The sequence below is a fragment of the Paramisgurnus dabryanus genome, chromosome 1 (genome assembly GCF_030506205.2).
Source record: "Paramisgurnus dabryanus chromosome 1, PD_genome_1.1, whole genome shotgun sequence".
NCBI classification, from domain to species: Eukaryota; Metazoa; Chordata; class Actinopteri; order Cypriniformes; family Cobitidae; genus Paramisgurnus; species Paramisgurnus dabryanus.
Genome location: NC_133337.1, coordinates 33,921,552 through 33,948,020, shown reverse-complemented (window position 1 = coordinate 33,948,020; position 26,469 = coordinate 33,921,552). Strand labels below are relative to the sequence as shown.

At 36.3% G+C, this 26,469-nt stretch overlaps 2 protein-coding genes across 5 annotated transcripts; one reads left to right on the top strand and one right to left on the bottom strand.

Annotated features, from left to right (window-relative positions):
* Nucleotides 1-2,753: 2,753 nt before the first annotated feature.
* Nucleotides 2,754-21,049, bottom strand: etnk1 (ethanolamine kinase 1). 2 transcript variants are annotated; one of them, XM_065268669.2, is made up of 9 exons: nt 20,796-21,049; nt 17,576-17,835; nt 15,993-16,133; nt 15,518-15,535; nt 13,958-14,100; nt 9,821-9,904; nt 9,554-9,714; nt 6,274-6,347; nt 2,754-6,180 (listed from the first exon to the last, which is right to left on the bottom strand). In XM_065268669.2, exons 1-9 carry the CDS (start codon nt 20,940-20,942, stop codon nt 6,108-6,110), a joined length of 1,101 nt encoding a protein of 366 aa, XP_065124741.1. In that variant the 5' UTR covers nt 20,943-21,049; the 3' UTR covers nt 2,754-6,107. The 2 variants fall into 2 exon arrangements, with proteins under 2 accessions (XP_065124741.1, XP_065124742.1); XM_065268670.2 differs by lacking the exon at nt 15,518-15,535 and having other exon boundaries at nt 20,796-21,048.
* strap (serine/threonine kinase receptor associated protein) lies at nt 6,361-26,323 on the top strand. Of its 3 annotated transcripts, none has more exons than XM_073814698.1 (10): nt 6,361-6,383; nt 23,117-23,241; nt 23,366-23,501; nt 23,605-23,686; nt 23,810-23,882; nt 23,971-24,070; nt 24,173-24,310; nt 24,886-25,022; nt 25,175-25,324; nt 25,600-26,323. In XM_073814698.1, the coding sequence occupies exons 2-10, from the start codon at nt 23,130-23,132 to the stop codon at nt 25,659-25,661; spliced, it is 990 nt and encodes a 329-aa protein (XP_073670799.1). In that variant the 5' UTR covers nt 6,361-6,383; nt 23,117-23,129; the 3' UTR covers nt 25,662-26,323. The 3 variants fall into 3 exon arrangements, with proteins under 3 accessions (XP_073670799.1, XP_065124744.1, XP_065124743.1); XM_065268672.2 differs by lacking the exon at nt 6,361-6,383 and adding an exon at nt 19,483-19,503; XM_065268671.2 differs by lacking the exon at nt 6,361-6,383 and adding an exon at nt 22,751-22,952.
* Nucleotides 26,324-26,469: the final 146 nt, after the last annotated feature.

The window sequence follows — 26,469 nt, the reverse complement described above, 5'->3', positions numbered from 1 at the left end:
AGATATAGATATATGCATACATGTGGTACCAATATCTACCTCTGAGGTACTAATATGTACTGTTAAGGTGCAAATGTGTACTTTTTGAAAGGTGCCCCCTTCCCCAGCTGGGGTACATATTTAAAAAAAAAAAAAAAATTCTGATAGTGTATTGTAACTTTCAAAGTATATTACATTAAATGTCATATTAAACTGCTTGGCATGCAGTTTTCTGTCTTGTGCTGAGATGCATGTATTGCCAAATAATGAGAATAGCCAACAGGCTTATATTAATCACAGCCACGTATTATAACATTATTTGCTAAATGTGTTTTATAGCTAAAAGTAAGTTTTGTTTTGGCTGAGGTGTGCAGTAGCATAGAAATGGCCTTAAAGGAACAGTATGTAGGATTGTGGCCAAAACTGGTATTGCAATCACAAAACTTGTGGCTAAAACTGGTACTGCAATGTGGCCAATACGCAAAATGACAACATAAACATCAGTTGAGGGCTGCAACTCCACTTTTTAAATGACAATATCCTGGCCAGACCACTGTTGTCAGTGATATAAGTATTTGAAATAAAAATGATTTCTTAATGTCTAGTGACATATTAGGGCCATTTTATGATTAATTGTTATAAATTTCTTACATACTGTTCCTTTAAATATAATGCATATGGGCTAAAAATCATACAATTTGAATTTTTCATAGCCTCGCTGAATGCTTTTAATGGTTATAATGTGAATTGTATTGGTTTTAATGGAAACTGTAATGATCTTTGTGGGTCTATACTGGTAATGTGATGGGTAGGGTGTTATTTGGCAGATGGGACCCAACAGAAAGTCCTGTATAGTATAGTTCAGTGGTAATGCATTGCATTAGAAGCACAAAGGTCATGGGTTTGAACCCAAGGTAAAATGTATACCTTGTAATGCACTTTTTAAAGGGATAGTTCACCCAAAAATGAAAGTTCGGTCATCATTTTCCACCCTCATGTTACAAACCTATATTTATTTATTTATTTTCTGATAACACAAAAGAAGATTTAAAAAAAAATTGTAACCAATTTTGAGCCCTATTCACTTCCATAGTAGAAAAAAAAGAATACTATAGAAGTGACTGGGGCTCATGAACAGTTTGTTTACAAGCATTCCTCAAAATATCTTCTTATTAATTTGTTCAGGATTGTACCAACATGAGAGTGAGAAAATGATAACCGAACTTTCATTTTTGGTTGAACTATAAGTCACTTTGGATTAAATTTAAGTTAAATAAACAGCTAATGGTTAATTATTTGATTTATAATGGAAACCATTCCAATTTGTATTTTTATTTTAAACCAATAAATATGCAAACATAAATGCTATCCATATAGATGTTTTATTATTATTTCTAATATGTTTCATATATGCTAATGCAACATCTTGCCTCTAAATTCTGTCTTATTAATATCCCCAAAACATCGGATCAACACTGCAGCAAATTCAAATCATCTCGTTGTGCAGAAACGCACATTAGCCCCGACAAGAGCTTCCATTAAACAATGATAACTAATGAGGTTACAGTGAAATAAAACTAGATCGAGCAAGCTGTGTACAATTACCCCAAATATAAATATCCCCCCATGTTTAAAGAGCCATTCATCAGATAAAAATAGACTGAAGAAGTCTTATGTGATTAATGAGGTGAGACTTGTGCTAATTACTGTTTCATCCGCTTGTAATTGGGTTGGCACGTCTAATCAAGATGAATGAACGCCTGACCCGCTGCGCATTGTTTGTGCCTTGTACATCTTTATTCCTCACGTCGTATTATCACGACCTTGTCTCCGTGGGACACGTTGCCATAACTGTATTGCTTTATTACTCCCTCCTGCGGCGCCGTAAAAGAAACACTCTGAATAAAAGCTTTGTCTCGTTCCTTCTGCCTTCAGCTGCTTTTAAGCTTTTTCAGTCATTTGGTTCATGTCTACCACCTGTTGTGGAAAAAGCAAATGGGCTTTTTGTTAAAATGCAAAAAAGCCTTGTAATTCAAAATATAGGGCTGTTTGGGAATAGCCTTGTACACTCTAAAAAAAAAACTAAAGGTTGTTTATGAATAACATTTTGGCTTCATTTAAACCAATCCCGACTCCGGGCCGGATCCGCAGACTTTGGCACAGAACTGGCCCAGGGTCGGCTGCTGTCTGGGATGGTTGAATTTGTCTATATATCAACTGCCTAGCCATGGGTTGAAACAACCCAGCATCTTTGTACTAAATTTATACCCATTCTGTAAATTATGCAAATGTAGGCATCATCATTGTAATGCTGGCATACATCTATGTTTTGTTTATCTGAGGCACTTGTAATTCACTCCAGACAAGTGTTTGTAATTTGACCTTTGTGAAATGGAAATAAGTTGAGGCGTGAATATCAGATATTGAATTTGGTAATTAATGTGGAGCTGTCGGTGGAAGCCGCTGGAGGGACTGAAACTAATTCAATTACGGTATGAACTGGAGCGCTGTTGTAATTATTTCTTTCTAAAACACTTTGTAGCGTAAAATAAAGGCATGATTTTTCATCACCGCCGTTACCCACTTGTGTGAACGAAAAGTGGCGAGACAATCCATTATTCAAAACTCGATTTGCCATTAAACTTCAGACGCTTGTGTGGTGTTAAACAAACAAGCAAAGGAGAACAAATCTGTAACCTTCCAATTTTAATAATTTTACAGCTCTTTGTGTATCTCTAACAGTCTATAAAAATAAAAGCCAAGACAATAAATGGTCAAATAAAATATGTAGAATTTTATTTCTATTCAAATGATTTAAAGATGCAACACTTTAGGATCTCATCCCCTACTTTAAAAAGTTGAGTTATTCACAAAGTAAGCAAAGATTTCTTTTACAGTTTCTTTACAGCTGTACACATACACCACTTGCATGAGGCAGGTCTGTACAAAGTTAACCCAAACTTTGCATTTTAATTGGCTGAAAGTTCGCTTTCTGTTGTAAATAAATGCTAAAGAGTGCAAAGACATCAGTTAATCTCCATAACAGCTAACTGCAAAAGTGATACATTTCATTATTAGAATCAATTCTAATATTATTCACATTACCAAAATAAAAATGTAGCATTCTGTGTATGACTGTTCAAAAAATGTATGTGATAGATTCAGCTCCAAAATTGGATCTGGCATGGAAAAAGAAGCATACTTCAAAATACAATATAGCGCCTGCTTTTCACAGTTTCTAATATTTACAGTATTGTACGTGGTTTCGTGTAACAAACAAACTGACACAGGAAAATGAGGTACGTGAGGACGGCCAGGTGGCGCGAAGGCAAGCACTTAAAGGCATAGTTCACCCAAAAAATGAACATTCTCTAAGGAAGATATTTTGAGCAATTTTAAGGATTTGAGTTTGTAAATAAACCATTTTGAGCACCATTGACTTCCATAGTATTTTTTCTTACTATGAAAGTCAATTGTGCTCCCGTTTCTTGCTTTATTACAAATATCTTTGTGTTCATCAGAACAAAGAAATGTATAGGAGTTGAGTAAAAGATGACATTTTTGTGTGAACTGTCCGTTTAAAGAAAAAGTTCACCCAGAAATAAAAAAAATAATCTCATTTAGTCAACCAAACGTTGTTACAAATGTGTATAAATGGCTTGATGTATAAATGAAGATATTTTGAGCAATGTTTGTAACCAAAACGTTTTAGAGCACCATTGACTTTCATAGTATTTTCTTTTTTTAATATGGATGTCAATGGTGCTTCTGTTTCTTGCTTTATTACAAATATCTTCTTTTGTGTTCATCAGAACAAATACATTTATATGGGTTTTTAACAACATGGGGTGAGTAAATGATGACATTTTAGGGTAAACTGTCCATTTAAAGGGATAGTTCAACCCAAAATAAAAAATCTCTCATTTACTCAAAAACAAATGTGAATAAATGTCTTGATGTATAAATGAAGATATTTTGAGCAATATTTGTAACCAAAACATTTTAGAGCACCATTGACTTTCATAGTATTTTCTTTTTTTTAAATATGGAAGTCAATGGTGCTTCTGTTTCTGGCTTTATTACAAATATCTTCCTTTATTTTTTCAGTAAAAAAATGTATACAGGTTTGTAACAACATGAGGGTGAGTAAATGATAACAAAATAATTTTTTTGGGGTGAACTGTCCATTTAAAGGGATAGTTCACCCTAAAATAAAAATTATTTCATTTACGCAACCTTAAGTTGTTACAAACTTGTATAAATGTATTTGTTCTGCTGAACACAAATATAGATATTTTGAGCAATATTTGTAACCAAATCATTTTAGAGCACCATTGACTTCCACATTATTTTTTCTTACTATGAAAGTCAATTGTGCTCCTGTTTCTTGCTTTATTACAAATATTTTTGTGTTCATCAGAACAAAGAAATGTATAAGGGTTGAGTAAAAGATGACATTTTTGTGTGAACTGTCCGTTTAAAGAAAAAGTTCACCCAGAAAAAAAAAATTCTCTCATTTACTCAACCAAACGTTGTTACAAATGTGTATAAATGAAGATATTTTGAGCAATGTTTGTAACCAAATCATTTTAGAGCACCATTGACTTCCACAGTATTTTTCTTTTCTACTATGGAAGTCAATGGTGCTTCTGTTTCTTGCTTTTTTACAAATATCTTCCTTTATTTTCAGTAAAACAAAGAAATTTTACAAGGAAGTTTGTAACAACTTGAGGTTGAGTGAATAATAACAGTATTTAAATTTTTTTGGGTGGGGGGCTGAACTGTCCCTTTAAATTTCAAGATCTGAGGTTTGCAATAGAAAATGACACTGTTTATATTTCTATGCTTTAAATAAGTACTGAGTAACAATTTATTGAGCTAGCTGCATGTCATTTCTGCAAAATAATTACATCATTTACATAATTGATAAAGTGATTTATTACAGTGATGCTTAATACGCACGATAGGGGCAAATAAAGTGTTACCGAAATCACAGCTTAAATTCGTTTCCAATGAAAACTAAACAAAAAGGGGCAGATTTAAAGTAACAAAGTGAGGACTGATTTTGTTCTCAGCTTGTGCAAAGGCGCCATAGCTATGCTGTTGCGGCACAAGTCGAGTTTAATCGATAGCTTAGTGCATCTAGCAGCCGATACAGTCGATAAGGCCTTTCTGGAATACATCCGATAAAAAGAGTTTTCCCGAAACCTCCCAGACATGCACGCAGGTCACTTTCACTCCATTTAAATAAGTATAAAAACCTTCTTTCAAGCAGTATTTTTTGTCTACGCTGAAAAATGTGCAACATATACAAGCTAGAAATATCAGCACTTTGGCATGGCCGTCAGATGAGCTTTCGCCTTATCCGACTATTACTAACGTCCCAAGCACCGCGCTGAGAAAACCGATGAGAAACTTTATGAATTCACAGTGACAGGATGAAGAAATAATCTTCATTCAGAAACAGAGACGATGCTTCTATTGGTCCCCCAAAGCTGGGTCGGAAAGCCGACCCTAGTGGGAACAGACAGGCCCGAAGCTCAGTGTTTAGACAGAACCAAACTATCCATACAGTAAACCCATCATTTCTATACAGTACACAGATTTCTCCCATTAAATGTTGTGTAAACAAGTAGGAATGACCTTTTGGGTGATAGCAGGTTGCTGAATACCAACCCAGCAGACTTTTTTCGTTATTATAATATAATATTTGAAGTGGTATCTGGGGGTTTCTTTACTTTTCGATTCTCCAGGGCTTTTTCACATATATGGGAAATACAAGGCCAAGCCGATGATATTGTGCATTGTAGCAAGTCGTTTGCTGGCTGCTTCCTCGATTGGCAATATCACTCAATTGAAAACATCGCTACAAATAGGGCACTGGGATGATGACTCTCTCTTAACCAGCAGATAAATGCATGGAGGGCTTAGGTTCTTGGTTTTCTACCACACTGAACCAACTCGATGAGGCGTTGGGTTCAGAGATGATCGGGGCTTATCTAAAACGATATATATTTAGACAAGTGCATACAGTTCAGTCTACAAAACCGAAGAGCATTCCAGTTAGTATGTGTGTCCACCAGGGGGAGCTCTTCTCTAGAGAGTAACGCAAGCTGTAACCTGAGAGATTATTCTGGAAGGTTCAGTGACGTGACCTCTGGCTTCATCTTGAAGTACTGGCTGAAACGAAGCACTGCGTATCTGTGAAAAAACAAATGTGATGGTGAAGTGTCAGGGTAGGTTGTTTACAGCTTCGCTTTGAACATTTATGTTAAAAAGCAAGTCAAATCTCACCCCAGGAAGTCAAAGTCAATGGTTGAGTACTGAGCCTGGATTAACGCCCACAGTCCCCAGAAGAAATGAGACGCCTGGGGAGAAAACAGAGGAAGAATACATTAAAAAAAAGTGAGGATATCCATTATGCATGTTGTTTTGCATGTATTTTTATTGCAAATATTTCAGTCTATCTTTTATTTTTTACTTAGCTAAAACTAGGGTTGCAAGTTATATTGAAAGTTGGGAATGTTGCAATACACATTTCATAATGATTTGCAATAACCAAATGATTTTAATACTTCAAAAAGTCAGAGAGACTGGAAAGACACAATTTAAAATTTGTATTTTTAGTTTTTAAAAATATGTGACCTGGGCCACAAAACCAATATTTGGCCGAGATACAACCATTTGAAAATCTAGAATCTGAGGGTGCAAAAAAATTTAATATTGAGAAAATCTTCCAAATCAAATCCTTTGCAACACATATTACTAATGATACATTTTATTTTTTAATATTTATGTTAGCAAATTGATAAAATATCTTCATGCACCATGATCTTTAATTTATAACCTAATACATTTTTGGCATACAAACAAATTTTGACGATATATCGGGCCAATTTTTGCAAGTTTTATGTGTATCGGCATTGGCCGATACGTGGCTGCTGTGTTCGCCGATTTTTCCCGCCATTATTTACAGACAGAGTGCTGGAAGCCACAAGCGATTGCAGGGCATGTGACTAAAAACAACTAACCTTTCCATGACAACATCGAAAGCTCGGCCTACCGGCTGATCATAGCTGAACAAAGCGGGTTTTTATTTCTCATCTCTATATATGTTTGTAGTAGTAAAGTGCTAGAAATCAATATCCTTTGCTGATAGTTCCTTGTCATTGTGGAGAGTGAGCAAAAGCAGTATCGGCCCCAAATATCGGCTTATGAAAATCGGCAGCCTGTATCGGTCATCGGCTAATGCTAATAAAAAAAAAAATCGGTAACGGCATCGGCACAAAAAAAAAAAATCCATATCGGTCGATCTAATTTTGACCCATACAATATATTGTGGCTATTGCTACAAAATTTAGGGATGCATAACTATTAATCGCGATTAATCTATAGCAAAATAAAAGTTTTTGTGTACATCATATATGTGTGTGAACTGTGTATAATAACTTTGTATAGATAAATACACACACATGCATGTATATATTTAATAAATGTTTACATATGTATATACATTTGTATATTTATGTATAATTTATAGGGATGCACAGATACCGATACTGGTATCGGCCTCGATACCACATTTTCTAAAGAACTCGTTAAAAGTCCCCTGATACCTGGAATCGATACCACGGTCTGAGAAATGTCTATGTTTGGGCGGTGTGTAAGGGGTTAATGTCTCTTGTGTTGTCCAAAGATGCAGAGTTTACAACAAACTGGAAAACTTTTTTGTTAAATTATATGACTACAGCTGTTATCTGTAAATTTAAATCATGTTTTTTTATGAAGTAGTCGGTATCGGTATCGGCAAGTACTGAAATGTAAGTACTCGTACTCATATTCCAAAAAAGTGGTATCGGTGCATCCCTAATAATTTATATTATATAAATACTAAAATTGTACATGCATGTATGTGTGCATTTTTATATATACATAATTATTAAACACAGTTCACACACATATATGATGAAAACAAAAACTTTTATTCTGCTATAGATTAATCACGATTAATCGTTATGCATGCCTACTACAAATATACCCGTGCTACTTATGACTTATGGTTTTGTGGTCCAGGGTCACATATTTTATTTTTATTATGATGATTTTACAAACTTAAGGCGTTATTGTATCACATGCCAAATAACGCATCATTTAGCAAGTTATCGCATATGGCATTTTTCTTCAATATCAAGCTGCCCTAGTAAAAACAATAATTTTACATTGTCTCGACTTTACAGCTTACTCTGACATTAGAGTTCACAGCAACAGCATAAGCGTTGCTTAGAAACATTCGACCTACGCCTTTGAAAGAGAACAATGCGTCCTTTAGTGAGGCCATTAAAAAGAAAACACAGTACTGCACGAAAGTTGCTTGTGTTGATTCTGGAGAACTTTCAGCAAGGTAAAAGCTTATAAAACCTAGCATATAAAAACCTTTGTGATGAGGCTAAATCGAATCTTTTTACCCATCATGTGAATGAAAATCATGGAATCTATTCTTACAGAAATGTACTAAACAAATGTCGAGGATCTCTCAGCAAAGTCAGACCTTTGTAAACATATTTATAGTCTATACTATTATAAATCCAAAACTAAGAGGCATACATTTGTTCATTAAGCTTTACATTGTGCTAGAGAAAAGGATGCAGCCGATTGGCTCTTTCACTAGAAGGCGGGACTTCCTTTTCTACAGCCGCCATATTAAAGTGACACTCCACTTTGTATGAAAATTTAAATTTTTCAGCTCCTCTAGAGTTAAACATTTGATTTTTACCGTTTCGGAACCCATTTAGCTGATTTCCGGGTGTGGGCTACCACTTTTAGCATACTAAAAAGCACTGCCCGAAACTAGTCCCCTGCTATTGAAAGTAACCAAGGGGACTATTTTCAGGCATGCGTGATATCACTACGCCTGCTGCAGCCATGTTACATCAACAAAGTCCTTGATTATTACACCGGATTGAAAGTATAGTTCCTAGCCATATCGGCCTATAAAATGGCAACTTTTAATTTTTCTGTCGCTCTTAGTACACAATGTAACTACAGAAGAGTCAAGTTTAAAATAGGAAAAATATCCAAACTCTTTGATTATTTTTAAGCGCAATGCTAATGGTCTAATCAGATTCAATGGATTATGCTAAGCTATGCTAAAAGTGGTAGCGTCAGACCCGGAGATCGGCTCAATGGATTATAAAACGGGAAAAATCTAATATTTAACCCTAGAGGAGCTGGAAAATGAGCATATTTTCAAAAAAGTGGAGTGTCCCTTCAAGGTCCACTTTTTACGCATACGTTAACGGTCAGTGCGTGTAACGCAATTTTCATCTTCAGAAGAGTACACGTGTACTGTACGCGCACCGCTGCTTTTTTGGTCATAATAGTGACCGTAAAGAAAGTTTACATTTTCTATAGCTCTAAAAATTTAACCGAATGTTGCTTTAGTCCACTTCCTTTTCCATATATATATATATATAATGATTGGTATTTTTATATCTGGGAAAAGTATATTGGGGACTCGTATCTGTAAACGCTGCATGGGATGGGACCCAAATGTGTCCAAGTTAAAACTACTCACCAATGCAAAGCGGTTGACTTGCACATAGAGCACCTCAACTTCAGTATTGGACACGTCTGTGCCCAGTGATTTGTACTCTTTGTATGCCTCCAGATAGGCCCTAAGCCACTGCAACTGGAGTTCTCGCCCAGGATACAGGCTATAGTCCACCTCATTCAGACCTGTGAATCACGCCAAAAGCCATACACAATCACTTACAGTCACATTCAGACGACCCTGATAAACGGGTTTGTCAACTTACTTTACTTAATAATGGCATAACATTACCTGCAAATTCATTGAAGTGATTCCCAATGTCAAAGGCTTGGTAATTGTACCCAGCGTATTCGTAGTCAATGAATTTGACATTTCCTGTGGGGTGGAAACCAAATATGAATTAGTTAATGAAAAGCGCATGGGCGATGTCTTTTAAACCCTTTTTTCTTTTTTACTGTAACAATCTATGCCTGTATTAGCAAACCAACACTACATAGGGTTTATGCAATTAAAATGACTGATCAAATGACATCTGTGTAAAGGAGTAAGGATTTGCATTCTGCTGATAGGCATGAAAGAATACACAAATGGATGAATCAAACAGATTACATGCACATGTAAAACAAACAGCATGTTATATTTGAAAGAGGAAAAGTGGGAAACTTGCAATAACAACTGTGATTTTATTTTTCGGGAAATTATAGGTGAAATGTAATCGAATTTCTGCTCTGTTAGTATGAGCATCCCAAAAGGCAGGGGTATATTGTTACGGCAGGACTGTATTGTTTGCTGATTGGGAGAATGGTTTGGAAAACGATAGTGGCCAAAAGTGACATCTGGGGGGAAATCTGTAATTTTTAATGCCTCTTCAGGTTATATTATACTATAAAAAAGTAACACACTAAACTTGAATAAAAGGCCATATAGGGAATCTGGGTTTTATTCAAATATACGAAAAATGCACAGAAGACAAAAAGCTCACAAGTAATAAAGCATGCATTGATTACAATTTTATCTGTTATCAATATTTGATGATCTACTTTTGTGGGCTATGCCTTTAAAAAATTTGCACGCATGTAATTTTAGTCAAGCCTCCTTAAATTCTTCCCATAGCTGAGCCTCAGTTTAAACACACCCATGCAAATTTTTAATGCATTTTAAAATATTTGAATAAACGGTAAAAATTCATCACTATATTTCTGATTTTACTGAAGCACAGAAACGGCAAACTTCAGCTTCAACCGAAAACAAATACCATTTTCTCCCCAATTCCAAAATATGAAGCAAGTGGACACGAGTTGCCATTGCAAGATTTCAGAGTTTTCCAGGAAAAATCTCGTCTGGTGAAAGAAAGAAATGCATACACAGTCTTATCATCTAAAAGGAGGAAACACAACACAGTAAAGAAGATAAAGAGGAAAAAATAAATTATTCACATTAGAGTCGTGTGTACAGCTTTACAGAATGCCAAAAAACGAGACCGCCGTTGTGCAAGGCCACAGGGTTTGAAAGACAGGAGATAAAGAAGAGAAAATGGGCATCGTAGTGACACACAGTCTGTATAGCAGTGGTCCAGCAAGCAATGACTTTAATGATGTCACTTAGTGATGTGTGGACGATGCTGACTTCAGAATACAAAGCCTTACTCCTCTGGTGCAAACTAAATATGTGTGTTCTCTTAAAGGGGCCATATCATTTTTTATTTATTAATTTAAAGGTCCACTTATGATAATACTCGCGTTCCTTTTTCAAAATTTATATTTAAACTATCAATTCACCTCGAAAATCTTCACCGCTGACTCTTCATTGTCGTATAATTATTGGGTAGGGCAAATTTTTTATCACCTCTGATGTGTATAAATAACAATTTCTCTTTAATTAAATGTTTGAATTATGGCTGTTAAGAGATTAATTGTGATTAATCACATACAAAATAAAAGTTTGTGTTTGCATAATATTTGTGTGGGTGCATTGTGTGTAAATATAATGTATATATAAATACACACATATATGTATAAATAGGAAAAAAATATTTGTTATATTTTTGCATTTTTATATAATATAAAATATCTACAAATCTAAATAAATAAAAATAAATAAATGAAAATAAATGTAAAATAAAAAAATAAATACATTTAAAATATTTATTTATAATTTATTTATTTTAAATGTATTAATTATTTAAATAAAAACATAATGCAAAAAACAAACTTTTATTTTGCATGCAATTAATCACATACAACATAAAAGTATGTGGTTGCGTAATATTTGTGTGTGTGTGTGTGTGTGTGTGTGTGTGTTGTAATTTATTTGTATATTGGGCATAGATTCTCATACAAAATAAAAGTAATTTTTTGCGTAATATATGAATTCGTGATATTTGTAAATATTATCTAGATTTAAACACACACATACATATATATATTTAAGAAAATGTTTTATTTAAAAAATATTGTTTTTTAATTTATATATAATTTAAAATATATAAAAATATAGATAAATATAAATATATATATATATATATATATATATATATACATACATACATACATACATACATACATACATACACACACATACACACACACACACACACACACACACACACACACACACACACACACACACACACACACACACACACACACACACACACATATTTATATATTCTAAATTATATATAAATTAAAAAACAATATTTAAATAAATATACATATACATAAAAATTACACACAGCACAAACTCATATGTTATGCAAAAAATTACTTTTATTTTGTATGAGATTAATCTAGATTAATCTATGCCCAGCTCTAATATAAATTATATATATCAATTTAAGAAAAATATTTTTTTATTTTCTATTTTTATATAATATAAAATATAAACAAATATAAATAAATAAAATAAATAAATGAAAATAAAGTTAAAATTAAAAAATAAATACATAAACCAAAAACATAATTTTATTTTGTATGCGATTAATCGCAATTAATCTTTTGCCAGCCCTAGTTTAAATGAATTCACAAGCTAAAAATTTACAATTTACAAGTTACTGTATTTTTACAGTACATCAAGCTCCTCTAAAATGAACGAAATTTTGATTCCTCGTGACATGACCCCTTTAAAAGCAACCCACTACTTGGTTGTTTTAATATTGAATTTTGTTTACGTGTGTTGGCCTTGCATTCCAAGTGCTCTAAAGCTTACGATGTGCAAGAAAAGTTTGATTGACATTGGACAGAAGTGTTGGTCTACAGAAAGAGACACGTGAGGTGGTTACCAGACCCGGTGGCGTCCTAGCGGGACACACTGAACATCTCCAGTCAGTGGCTATAGCCCTGTGCAGCAGATGAAGAGATTTGGCAAACTCACATCTGTCACAGAACACACACAGCTTCACTGCAGAGAGGCCATTGGGCGCCTCCCCTTTAAGAACAAACACGGCTCATCTCATATACGCACACCCCCGCAACACAGCATCCCCATTGGTCGATTAGCCAGCCAATGAGGCCGCGATTTACTGCCTCTATGTAAATGCCATGGTGGCTTCGTGAGCAGGTTGAGCCTGTGGGACTCTCAAACTTATTTGACTCCCTGAGTGACTACGAATAGAAAGAAAAACAAAAACAAGTACAGTCTCGGAAATCTTGGCGATTGCGAAACGCTCTTTACTTTCTCTCTGTAGCTCTTTGTGTAGAGAAGGCAGAGACAGAAAAAAAAACACATTTCATGTTTTACTGTGAAAACTGTCTGCGTTTTAAACGCTGGTAAGAGGAAGTGGCTTAGCTTTTTTTCTACAAATGTGGCCTCCTTCCTCTCCGAAAGTTATGGTTTGTGAAGTTTAAATACAAACAAGTGCCCAAGGTCGTAGCTGCCTCCAAACCCTGTTCCCGAACCAGATTTCCATGACCGAATGTGTAATCTATTGTTGTGAATTATTTACTGGTCCAAGTACAGTTTTCGGGCAGCTGGTACCTTTATGGCTACGTGATCATTATCATCAGTTCGAATGCGCCTGTCTTTTAAAAAAAAAAAAAGAGACAGGAAATATATGGTTTTCTACTACTACAGCCATTTTCTCACATGCCCACTATCTTCCAAGTCACCTGCATTCACTCCCAGCCTGTCCGGTATCCCGGGACAGTGGCCAGTCTATACATTATGAAGATTGCAACAATGCCCAATGCACAACACAAACATTTGCTTTTGATATAAAAAACACAAAAAAAACACATTTTATGGAAACCAGTAAATTCACCTGGTCCACTGATGAAATTGCTGGATGAGAATGCCATTTTAAGATCTTTTAGGGAAGGGCATCCATACTAAATTTAGGTGAAAACACTTAATTCAAGCCTACCTGAGGCTGGGGGGTTGGGGAAACAAACTCTGTGGCTGAACGAAGCCGATTGGGTCTGTAGGACTCACCTTCCTTTTGGTTGTAGATGATGTTCTTACACAGCAGATCGTTGTGGCAGAGAACCACTGGGGAACCCAGTTTAGAAAGGTTCTGCTGAAGCCAGATCATCTCCTCTCTGAGACAGGTCGCGCTGGGGACCTCGCTGTTCAGCCTGAAAACAGAGCACACGGGAAGTTAAAGTATCGTTCACTTCATTACAAAGATATTCAAATAATTGGGAAGTTTCTAAAAAGTCATGAAGGAGAATAATGGCAATGTATAATAAATGCTCTCAAACGTGTTCCTATAGCTCAGCTGGTAGATGGTAGGTCATGGATTTGATCCTAGGGAACATACAATACATACTGATAAAACATATACCTTGAATGCACTTTGGTAAGTCACTTCAGATAAAAGCGTCAGTCAAATGCATAATGCAAATTTTCATTGTGCGATTTTAAATATGGCATATGGAAATATAGCCTAGGAAAAATATGATATCCCCAGTGTTGAATAACAAATAGGATTGCCACTCCATTTATTTAGACGAAATGAAAATCATTTGGAAATGAAATGAAAATCATCTACAAAATTTGTTATAAAACACACTCCAAAGTTGTCCTTTGATGTGACGCAAGTAGGGATGCTTAACGATTAATCGCGATTAATCGTTGGCAGAATAAAAGTTTTTGTTTACATCATATGTGTGTGAACTGTGTATAATAACTTTGTATAAATAAATGTACACACATGCATGTATATGTTTAAGAAATGTTTACATGTGTATATACATTTGTATATTTAGGTATAATTTAAATTATATATAAATACTTAGTATATACATTTTTTTCTCTTAAAATTATACATGAATGTGTTCATATTTATATATATATACATATTTATTATACACAGTTTACACACATATGTGATGTAAACAAAAACTTTTATTCTGCTAACGATTAATCGCGATTAATTGTTTAGCATCCCCAAGTCGCAAGTACTTTACTAGTGGTCAAAAAAAGGCTTTATACGGTATTTTTCATATTGTATGCTAAATAGTCTGAATGCAGTTTTCATTAAGAGATGATTTGCGCTTGCAAAATAATACAACCGTTCAGGATCATTTACATAAACTGAATTAAAAGGGTTAATTAAAATTAATAGTTGAAAACGAGTCCCAATACTTCCCCTTTTATGTCCACTTCAACCCCCACACACGCATGCATTTATTAAAACATGCTCATATTTCTGCATAGTTTTGAGTGGGATTAAGTTAAGGCATGCCGCCCTCATGAGTAAATTATATTGTTATGAATGTAAACACATAAAACCAAGACTAGCTTCCACACGGCAACGAATTCAAGTTAGTAGAAAGACGGAGTTATTTTGGAGTATAGTTGTGAGTATATAAATAGTTAAGTAACCACAGAGACACTGTTTGCAAAAACACTAAAAGGCAACCCATCATACTTTCATCAAAATAATTAGTTGCACTTTCTAGGCCAGTAAGCAACCACATTGCATCCCTGCAAAGAACGCTTTAAACATCAAGGCAAGGCGTTTTTCAGACAACGTAAAAATCTACTTGCCTTATGAAAATTTCCCACCTGCAAAATGAATTAGAAAGCGTTGATATATATATTGCCGTTCAACCAGTTTATAGATTGACAGCTAAATGTGTGTTGTCGTACTCGTACTTGTGCAAATACGTGGATCTCTGCACGAACCAGAAACTGTGACAAGATGAGTCATGTAACATTGGGTGGCTATTTCAATCCACAATGAGAACGGGTAGCGAAAAGTCAAACATTAGAGGAATCTCGTACATTTTATACATCACTGCCAATTAATGTGCTTTGTTTGGCAGTCTGTCCAAGTACTTTAATTTCCGCACTTCAAAAGATGTGAATGTCTTGTGACTGCTTTAATACTGCCTTAAGACATAATTATACCTGTGGGTGTGGTGCTGAGTGTGCACAACTCCCTGCTTGTTTTATTTTGCAGAAGAAACGCCTTAATAAAATGTGCAAATAGAAGAAAATGTTGCCTTCCAGCTCTTCTCACCTCTGGTCCTTTTCAGGGTCATTAAAATGTGAAGGCACAAGGGAAAAGAACTTGGTCATCTTTATCCAGAGGTCTGATTGGGGCACCCAACCATTATGGGCATGTATGGCATGGTACTTAGCCATCTGCCTTGCAATGTTCCTGTTAAAAAAGCAAAATGTATGTAATACACTGTAATATACAATATGATACATTCTCGGCCGATGTTGGAGCCGTGTCCTACTTAAAGAGCCGGTTCAGCCAAAAGTGAAAATGCTGTCCTCATTTAGTCAACTACATTTTGAGGTTCTTGTAGTTGTTTATGCAATAACTGAAAATATTTTAGCCTTAAGCTTGGATAAGAACTAGGGGTCGACCGATTATCGGCACCGATATTAACCATTTTTATGATTATCGGTCATTTTCAAAACCAATTTTTATGTTATTATTGCTACCATTAATATTAATGTTATTATTATGAACAGTTCTCAGAATTAAAGCTATTTAAAAGCACTCTACCGATATATATCGGTTCAAAATATCAGGTCCACTCGATCTGTAATAATTGGTATCGGCCCTGAAAAACACAAAAATCGGTCGACCCTAAAAAGAACTCAATCTGTTTCTGAAACACATGAGCTGTGTGGGGAACAGGGCAAAATTTGAGTCATGCAAGGAGGGGTGCACAGATATATCGGCCGATAATGCTTGCTATGCTTCTCAATGAATTACTGTGAAATGCCGCCACATCCAAAAGCCAGGAGGCGCTCTTGTGCAGAAACTCAATGTGCGCTCCAGACGAGTAACTACACACATGCAGCTATGACACGAAGCTCCAGGAAATGTCTTAAGGATATATTTATATTGCTGTTCTTTAAACCTTTTCAGGTATTTTCATAATAAAGAATATGTATAATGATTATGTTTGACGAGTGTTGCTTTTTCAAATCCAGGTTTTAAACCATTTAAACTAACAGTGATTTCAGATCGATAAGGACTTACTGATCAAAAGCCGTAGTACATAAAATAGGGGTGAATATTATCGGCTGTGCGACTAAGAATAGTTATCGGCCATGTATTATTAATGTATATCTGCATTTATCAGTGCACCCCTACATGTAAGTTACCAATTTTGTTATCGGTCTCCAAATGAATATTAATTAAAAACATCATTCAGACTGCTTTTTCATAATTGCATTTGTGTTCTACTGAGGTCGGAAACAAATGCTGCTTTTTAAAACTACCCCTTTAAATGAAACTGTTTAAAATAGCTTATCGGCCAGCACTTCTGCTATCACCCTGCTAACACAGTAGCCTTGTTCTTTCACAGCTGTCTGAGAACTCATACGTATTGGCAGGCGGCCTGGGCAGCATGTGAGCAAGATGTTAATGCGTCACTGTTCGTCTTAAGAGATTACTGGGTGAAGGTTGGGGTTTCGAGACGGACGTCTGCCTAGTTAATGGTCAACGTCAGTCAATCTCCATCACACTAGTTCTTAATCCATTAGGGCAGTATTACGAAGGACAAACATGTTCTGGCCTTGATCTGACTATAGAAAAAGCCTGAATTAAGAATTAAATGAATGTTTGTGACCCTTTCCCACCTGAACATGGCAGGGCTGCGGATATGTTCGGGTTCCAGGGCCATACCCTGCAGAAACTCATAGCACAGGCCGTTGTTGAAGGTGCAGTAGAGGCGTGGCGCGCACCGATGCGCCTGGAGGACACGGAAGCTCTTGACCTCGTTCTCCCGGTCCACGAAAAGCTCCGTCTTGTTCCCATAGACGCGAACCAGGACCACCTCCTGCATGGAGCCACCGACATAACAGCCAATCAGCTTGTTTGTAATGCCGTCAGTGAAAAACTGCGAAAAGAGGAAGAAGAGAAGCGAAGACTGGTGTTATCGACAGCACAGATGGTTTGAGGTTAACCTTTAAAGAGATACATCAGAAAACCTTTGTTTGCATCAGCATGTTTGTTAGTTCCTTTTGCATTTATTTCACTCTGAAGTCAGCAGATTAATTAACTCGCACTTTGCAAGTTTGGAAAAAAGGGGAATTTTGACCGTCAGACCAAAACAAATGTTTATTTTAAAATATTTCCACATTTTAAAGGAAATTGGTTAGTGAAGGGAAGTTCCAAAGAAGAAAAGCATGAAATGAGTTTGGGAAAAGGCCGAAGTCAAGGCTCAAACTTGGGTACGTAAAAGCACTGCTTATGAAGGTAGGGCTCTGACACCAAATAGTTCAATGCAAACTTCTTTGCCCTTACAACACGGATGTTTGATAGCTGATGTCTAACAAAACACAATTATCCTCGATGTAATGTTAGTTTACAAATAAAGATGTTTGAGTCAGGTGTCACATGAGTTTATTTAAATTGATGACAGCAACTCCATGTGACAGCGCTGAACAAATTTGCATTGTCCGACTGATGTAAATGAAGCATGTTTGGGAAACCTAGCATTCCAGGGCTCAATCGTCTCCACTATGTGTGATATAAAGGGAAAGTTCACAAAAAAAAAGAAATTTGAGGAATGTATGAAGCCAAACCGATCATAAGCCCCACTGACTTCCATAGTATACTTTAATCCTACTATGGTAGTCAGTAGTGCTCATTATCGGTACAATGGCTGTATTTTTTATTCTGTTGAACACAAAAAGAAGATATTTTGATAAATGATATTAATCAATAACGTTACGTGACGTACCTACCCACTGGCATCTATAGTAGGAAAACCAAATAGTGTGGAAGTCAATGGGTACTGCCACCTGTTTGCTTATTAACATTTAGCAAAATATTTTATTAGTAAATGATGGCAGAACTTTCATTTTTGGGTGAACTTTTCCTTTATTGACAGTGGGTTAGGAATTGTATTTCTGCCAGCGTCAGAGGGGTCTGGCATGTGCTGAGCAACCTGTTTTGTTTTTAGGTTCATTAAAACAACCCAATATGTATCTTATTACTTTCCCACATGCAAGTAGGTTACACCCGTACCAGTTTTGTTTATACGAGGAAATAACTCTTCCACACCTCGTGCCAAGCCCTGTTCGGCTAATCGGATTACAAGTATTTTATTACAGATTTCTAACTTTTAATCTACATTTATTATTTTTTATACGCGAGTTTCTTATTTTAGGGGAAAAATGTATATGTTAAAACAACTAACATGATCTGCAGTGAGAATGAAGGAATTATTATTGTAGTGACTAATGACTAAATTTTTGATTTAAGGTTTCACCACGGGCACCGGGCAGAAGGAAAGATTTCTATTGCCATAGTACCGAGCACCAAGGCAACAGAAACCTGAACCATCACACTGCAGACTTTCAAAGCTGTGGTGGTCAATAGTCAATAATACATGCAGGTTCCCATATTATTGGACTTCCAAGAAAGCCTAAGACAAGTCAAGTGCAAGATCCAACACAGGAATATATGGAAATATAGGAATGCCTGCATCATACGTTCTAGGAATCATCAAGAAAAAACATTTCTCCGAACTATGAAGTACACAAGGCGTTTGCCCTCTCAGGTTTGCGAAGGGTGTCCTCCCTCTGAAATCTTGAATCTACGCCTCGGGTTAATCAACGATGCATGTGTAGTGCCAAATTTACTTTCGTGCATTTGTCGGACGCTTAAAGCGACTTACAGTGCTTTCCAAATATACATTTTATGTGTTCCCTGGAAATCTAACCCATGACTTTTGCACAGCTAACTACTAATACAGTTCCAGTTTAAAACTAATTATGCCAAACAGCTATAAATTATAAACTAATTTTAGAAATAAGGAATAACTGCGTAACTGTAGGAGCCAAATGAAAGTGATGCTTCAAAAAGCAGTGGTTGCCAACCCTATTCCTGAATATCTACCCTCCTGCATACTTTAGATCCCACCCGCCTTTAATTTTTATGGAGTTGTGAAAAGCTTGATTAGCAGGTTCAGGTGAACTCTCCAGGGAAGTAGATCTCCAGGAATTTGGTGATCACTGCTTTAGAGATTCAAAAATATACTTCTATTTATTGACATTAGGTCCCTGTAACTAATCTACCCAGTGACATGCGATATATCAGGGATATATATCAGCGATATAGAGACTCATTTATATTATTTACTCTAAGATAAGTCAGTATCTTTATTATGACGGAAAGGACAAAAACTAAACTAGGTCACAAAAACGTGTCCAAGAAGAAAAACAATATTTTTATGTTTCAATTCAACCATATTGCCTTACCTGCATCATCATATCTAGAGCAATTAATCATCTCTAGATAATAAATACACACTTATAAACTATGTTTTGTTTTGCACGTATTGGCACCTTAAAGCCACAAAAGTGGAGTGTGATCAAACACACACACACACATACACACACATACAGAAAGAGAGAGAGAGACTTGTATTTCATCAAACTCGTGTACAGTAACATCTAACGTTACATTATAAGCTACAATATATCAAACTGCAGAGATCATCCGCCCACACATTTCCCGTTGCAATTTTATTATTACAATTCCTCTTACTAATACATTTACAGTTTAAATAGCCTAAGAAATGTTTAAAAAATGAAACAAACACACGTTTTTATGAATAAGAGCATTGCAAGACTACCGCTTTGACAGCTCGCACTGGCTCGCTTTCGCGTCTGTGTCGCGCGCCATGGTCTCGTTGGGTCCATCTGGTGACGCAGCTCAGGAATTGAAGACTCAACTTGGCCTTCTGCGTTATATAACGCCTGTGAATCTAGTTTTTGTTAGCTCGTGTCGGCTTTTTGCCGCACTTAGAGCAACCGAGTTGTAAGCATTAAGGGAAAGTGTGGGAATTACCTTCATTTTGACCTCGGAAGGTTTCCAACGGGGTCTGAGCGTCTTGATCAATTTCAGCGCTCCGGCTCTGTAGTCGTGCTCGTCCACCGTCACGTCTAATTTAGGAACCTGCGGTGCACATTCGGGAACGTGAATGTAATTGGCCATTGCTGTTAACGATTGCTTTTACTGGTACGACAATGGGTAAAGATCTGGTCGACAGCAAGGAAGATTCAATGAATGCGATCATGTAAAGATGGGTGCGGATTTGAGCTCGGGTGATGCACGGTTACGCCTCCTGTGTTCATGAATCGTTCTTTTGAGCTGGTTCTTTTAGAATGGTTCCCTTGAGTCGATTCGTTACATGTTTAGAATTCACTCGACTGTATAACATTTGTTTGTGGGTGTATGAGCCAATACTTATATGATTTACTAAGCATATGGTTTAATACGTAGAATAATTTAAATAAGAAATACGTGTTTATTTTAGTGATGGTTTGGGGGGGTCGATTTATTGAATCTTGTGTCCAAACGAACCGAATCTCTTAAATGAATCTGTACTTTTAACGCTCGCGGATAATCCCACCCCTGTGTTAAGAGACCGTCGCAGTGCATGCTGGTACTGTATGACTCACAAGTTGCTTTGTATTTGCATCAATAAACTTTCAGCGTTACTGTGTAACTAAGGTAATGCAGGTAAAGATGAATCGGTGTTTGCTTTTCTGTTTTCATGTCATCGACCGCAAATTAATAAAATCTGTGCTCACGGTTTAAAGCCATTAACTGGACATAGAGTGGCCCTTAGCAGATTTTCAAAGGAACAGAAATCGTCTAAAAGTCATCATCTTTATTGATCATACACATATGCGTTTAAAAATCCATTAAGTAGGCCTACTAATATCTGTTTAAATTGATTTAGTTTTCAACATATTCTAGAAACTTCTCTGGGATGTCTCTCAGGAATATGTCCCATGACACTAACTACAATGAAAACACGTCAGTTTGTCATCACTGGATGTTATGTAACATCAGAATTTGACAAATTAAAGTTCGGACACATTGTTTCCATTTGGATGTTTCTAGAAAAACATTTCCACCCGCATCCTGTCCAGGTGTATATGTCGTGAAGAGAAACAAGCGCAATTATCGCTTTTTGCTTTACATATATTGTTCATCTACAGGAAGCCCGGAGTGGCTCATAAAGTTTACTTTATAGACTCAATCAAAGGTCACTGGGTTTTATAAATACATAGAGAATGATAATTTTAACAACATTACATCATGTGTAACAATTGCATTCAAACATATTTGCGCCACGTGAAGCATAATAAATAAATATTAATTAAAATTGAGACCATACAATCGATCCCAAAACAGGTAAAACTTGTTATATAGATATAACGGCTTTCTGTAAATTTTTCTTTACAATTTTTAAATATTATTTAAATAATTTACAAATAGTATTTAAAAATGAAAACTTTATCTGTTCCAAACCTAGATTTATGAATTATTTTGTCAAAATACATTACGATATAACACATTAAAAAACAAACAACACAAATCTAAACAATGTGTTGAAAATGTTATTTTATAAATAAGCAGAATTCTGAGTACTAGTGGGACAAAGGAAACACTTCTGAATTAAAAATATACAAAATAGTATGAAAACAATTATATAATTACAAGCATATTTATGTTTAAATATAAAAAATATACTTTTTGTCATTTAACTAAAAGTATTTCCTTAAATGGCCCAATTAGCTCAACAATTTCAATAATATAACACATTTGGGCTAAACACAATATCTTTACGCAAAACAGCCCAAATAAATATTATTATTACTTCAGAAATTAATTTTATTCGTGCTTTTCTTCCAAGGAACTGTGAAAAATACTTCCCAAGTGACGTCTAAGCTGTATCACGTGACCCGTTGCTGACCAATCCTGTGGCGTCGCGGGCCGGAAATGATGCACGTTCTTTACACCGCCGCTTCCATTATGTTCCTGTATCGTTAGCGAGGGCTCGAGTTTAGCTCGCACACACACTCACACTCACAAGTTGCACTTTTGTGTAGCTGGTGGCACAGCACTGTAGCTGGGAGTGCAGCTCGATCCTCCCCAAAACTTATTTTGGCCACGTAGGACTGTTGTGTGTCGTTGTTGTGTTGCCTTTGCAAGGTAATGATTGATTTCCTAGCTAGCGAAGCTGCTGTTAGCCAGCCCATCTGTTCCGCTGAATGCATGTGTATACGAGTTTGACAAATTGTAACGTCTGTGTGGATATAATAAAATGAAAGTCAATGTGAATGGTCAGGTTCTTACGTTTATTTACTTCTCTCCAGGTCTCCAGTGAGTATGGCTATGAGACAGACTCCTCTGACCTGCTCTGGTCACACCAGACCTGTTGTGGATCTGGCGTTTAGTGGAATAACCCCTTATGGATATTTCCTAATTAGTGCCTGTAAAGGTATGTGTTATCTTTTCTTTGTTTATGGTTCCTAGCTAACCACATAAAAAAGTAAAGTCTTTATTAAATCTCTAGTCTTGGATATCCACATGTTCATTCATTGTGTGTATTTTGTCCCGTACAGATGGCAAACCCATGTTGCGCCAAGGGGACACCGGGGACTGGATCGGGACATTCTTGGGTCACAAGGGTGCCGTGTGGGGTGCCACCTTAAATAAAGAAGCAACAAAAGCAGCTACGGCCGCAGCAGATTTTACAGCGTAAGGACCAAGAAAACCAATTTTGGGTAAACTGCTGTGATACACACACAAACAAAGATTTTTTTTAACACTGTTACTGTCTCTTTTAATTTATCTTTGGCAGAAAGGTGTGGGATGCTGTCACTGGAGATGAGGTCCTCACCCTGGCACACAAGCACATTGTAAAATCTGTAAACTTCACACAGGTATTTCTCGTTTCTAATACAATAATGATGGTGCATGTGCCCATGTATGACATAAAAACAAAACACACATACTCAAAACCATGTCCAAAAAATATGCTTCACCAGCATTTGCTTAATCAATAGGACAGTAGCTGTCTCCTGACTGGCGGGAATGACAAAATACTGCGCATCTATGACCTCAACAAACCTGAAGCAGGTATGCAAAGTGACGTTTGACATTGCTAGGTATGTCAAGACATCCCCAACACCCAAAATAACAAGACTATTTGACATTAAAATTGCAGAACCCCTGGAGATTGCAGGCCATACCTCTGCGATAAAGAAAGCTCTTTGGTGTAACAATGACCAACAGATTCTTTCCGCTGCCGATGACAAAACTATCAGGTGAGTGCAAAATGCCTTTTGATGTACACAATTGCCAACCGGTTATGCGTTATGTGTCATCATTCTGCATTGGTTTGACTTTGTGTGTGCTCTTGTGTGTAGACTTTGGGACAAGAACACAAAGGAGGCAGTGAAGACACTGTCATTTGATGCATCGGTTAGCAGCATGGAGTATATTCCTGATGGCGAGGTTCTCGTCATCACTTACGGAAGAACTATCGCTTTCTATAAAGCCCACAGGTAGACTGCTGACAGTGTGTTTTAAAGGTCACCTAATATTAGAAATTCACTTTTATATGTTGTTTGAACATAATTGTGTGTACACAGCCACCCTGTAATGATAAACATCTCCTCACTTCTTTTTTGAAATCCCCGTTAAACCTCAACAGTCTCATTGGACAAGCTGTTGTTGTATAACCAAACTGACATCACTTTGCGCAGGCTCCGCCCACAACCACGCAAAGTCAACAGTTGGGTCATAATTTCTATTTTATCTATACATAATTCATAACCAAATTCATTATGAACAATGAAGTAAGGTAATGGTCTCATTAAAAACTGTATAGATAACAGTAAATAGGGAGGAAAGCAGCAGCTCATTTGCATTTAAAGATATTTGGACCTGAGACTTCATTCTGGGGACACCCAAGATTAATATTACATCTGGGAAAATTGCCATTTTAGGTGACCTTTAAACCAACCTCCAATATGTCATATCATCCAAATATAACCTTGGGGACTTAATTGGAAGACAAACTGTCCTTAAAACTGTACTGAGAGCTGATAATGCTCAATCCAATGTCTGTTGTCTTCAGTTTGGATCTGATAAAGACTGTAGATGCCCCTGCTTCTATTCACTCGGCCTCTCTTCATCCCGAGAAAGACTTCTTCGTTGCGGGAGGAGATGACTTCAAACTCTACAAATTCGACTATGGTACCAAGGAGGAAATGGGTAGGAATATTGTTGCTTGGTACAAATATACCTTAATTATTCATCAAAAAACCTGTAGTGTATTAACTGTACGAGCAAATGATATGAAAAATAAGGATGACTGAATAAATGCGCTCGGTGTAATTACAATAAAGATTGTGTCTTCCGTTCAGAGTCATATAAGGGACACTTCGGGCCTGTACACTGCGTGCGATTCAGCCCTGATGGAGAGCTTTATGCCAGTGGATCAGAGGATGGTACTTTGCGTCTGTGGCAGACTGCTGTAGGGAAAACATATGGCTTGTGGAAATGTGTCCTGCCTGGTGAGTTGTTGTTTTTTTGTATTGTTCGGCATTTCTTATTCCTGATTGGTGGTTTGTATAATTAGGTGTGTCTTCTGAAATGTATTTAAAATAAAATGTATGATTTTTCCTATAGCTAGAAATTAGGGAAATATAATAACAAACAACAAGATTTTGCTAAAATGAGTGAAAGTTATTATAAAAGCTTCTGCCCAATAAATATGAATATGTAAATATTGTCATTATGTAACATTGCACATCTCACAGAATTCCCTATAACCTCCCATCTCTTACAGAGGAACTTTCATCTGAGAATTCTGAAGTACTATACTGCCCTCCAGCAGAGATCAAGGCCTAAGTGTAAAGACTGAGAGAAGAAGCCAAAGGAGGAGAGGTCACGGGAGAGGTCAGGGGACGGGATGGGTCAAGGAAACCACACCCCAGCAGAGTGCTGTGCCACCACCCTTCTTCACTTGAGACGGACCGTACTGCCGAGCATGACTTTGGAGTGTGGCGAATAAAAAAACGAAACGCGCACACATACACGCACATTGTAGATACGAGCATCGGGATATTGCGGTAGAGCTGAGGGTGCTAGCATAAATGCTAATCCTCTAGCTGCCTGCTTTGTCTTTGATGCCCACTACACACCGGTCAGCTCCATACATAGCGGTCTGTTTCTGCAGCACTGTGATCACTTTGGTTAAAATTTTGCTATTTTGTTTTGGTGTTACAACATGTGCTTTTAGTACATTTGTTTCTTTTTCAAGGGAATATATGCAAGAGCTTGTGTACAACTTGATGACATCTCTCAATGGAAGTGGTCTTGAGGAACGTGTTATTCAATTGTAAATCAATACTAGTGTGAACTTGTGGTAAATGTTTTCCCCATGAGAGAACTTGAATGCTGGGAAATATGTAAAGCTTAAAAGTGACTTAAGTTCTGTAATAATTTTGTCTTTTGTTGCAACGTGACAAGTTGTATCATTTGGCCAATAAAATGTTGTTGATATACCTTTATACATCTGCAAAATTCTTTATTGTATCTTATAATTTTTTCTTTCTACAAGTTTATAGCCTCTATTAAAGTCATTTTGTCCTCATTATAGTTAATACCTTAAATAAAATATAATGCACATGTAGTAAGTCTCAACCCGTTTTATTTA

Bases quoted from the DNA above. Each gene is read 5' to 3' on its own strand.
- etnk1 (XM_065268669.2), bottom strand. From the start codon at position 20,942: ATGGCCAATTACATTCACGTTCCCGAATGTGCACCGCAGGTTCCTAAA. The intron at 17,836-20,795 runs GTAATTCCCACA...CTCTTTTCGCAG, and splicing joins CTTCCGAGGTCAAAATGAAG to TTTTTCACTGACGGCATTAC. The intron at 6,348-9,553 runs GTGAGTAGTTTT...TTTTCTCCCCAG, and splicing joins AAGTCAACCGCTTTGCATTG to GCGTCTCATTTCTTCTGGGG.
- strap (XM_073814698.1), top strand. From the start codon at position 23,130: ATGGCTATGAGACAGACTCCTCTGACCTGCTCTGGTCACACCAGACCT. The intron at 23,242-23,365 runs GTATGTGTTATC...TGTCCCGTACAG, and splicing joins CCTAATTAGTGCCTGTAAAG to ATGGCAAACCCATGTTGCGC. The intron at 25,023-25,174 runs GTAGGAATATTG...TCTTCCGTTCAG, and splicing joins TGGTACCAAGGAGGAAATGG to AGTCATATAAGGGACACTTC.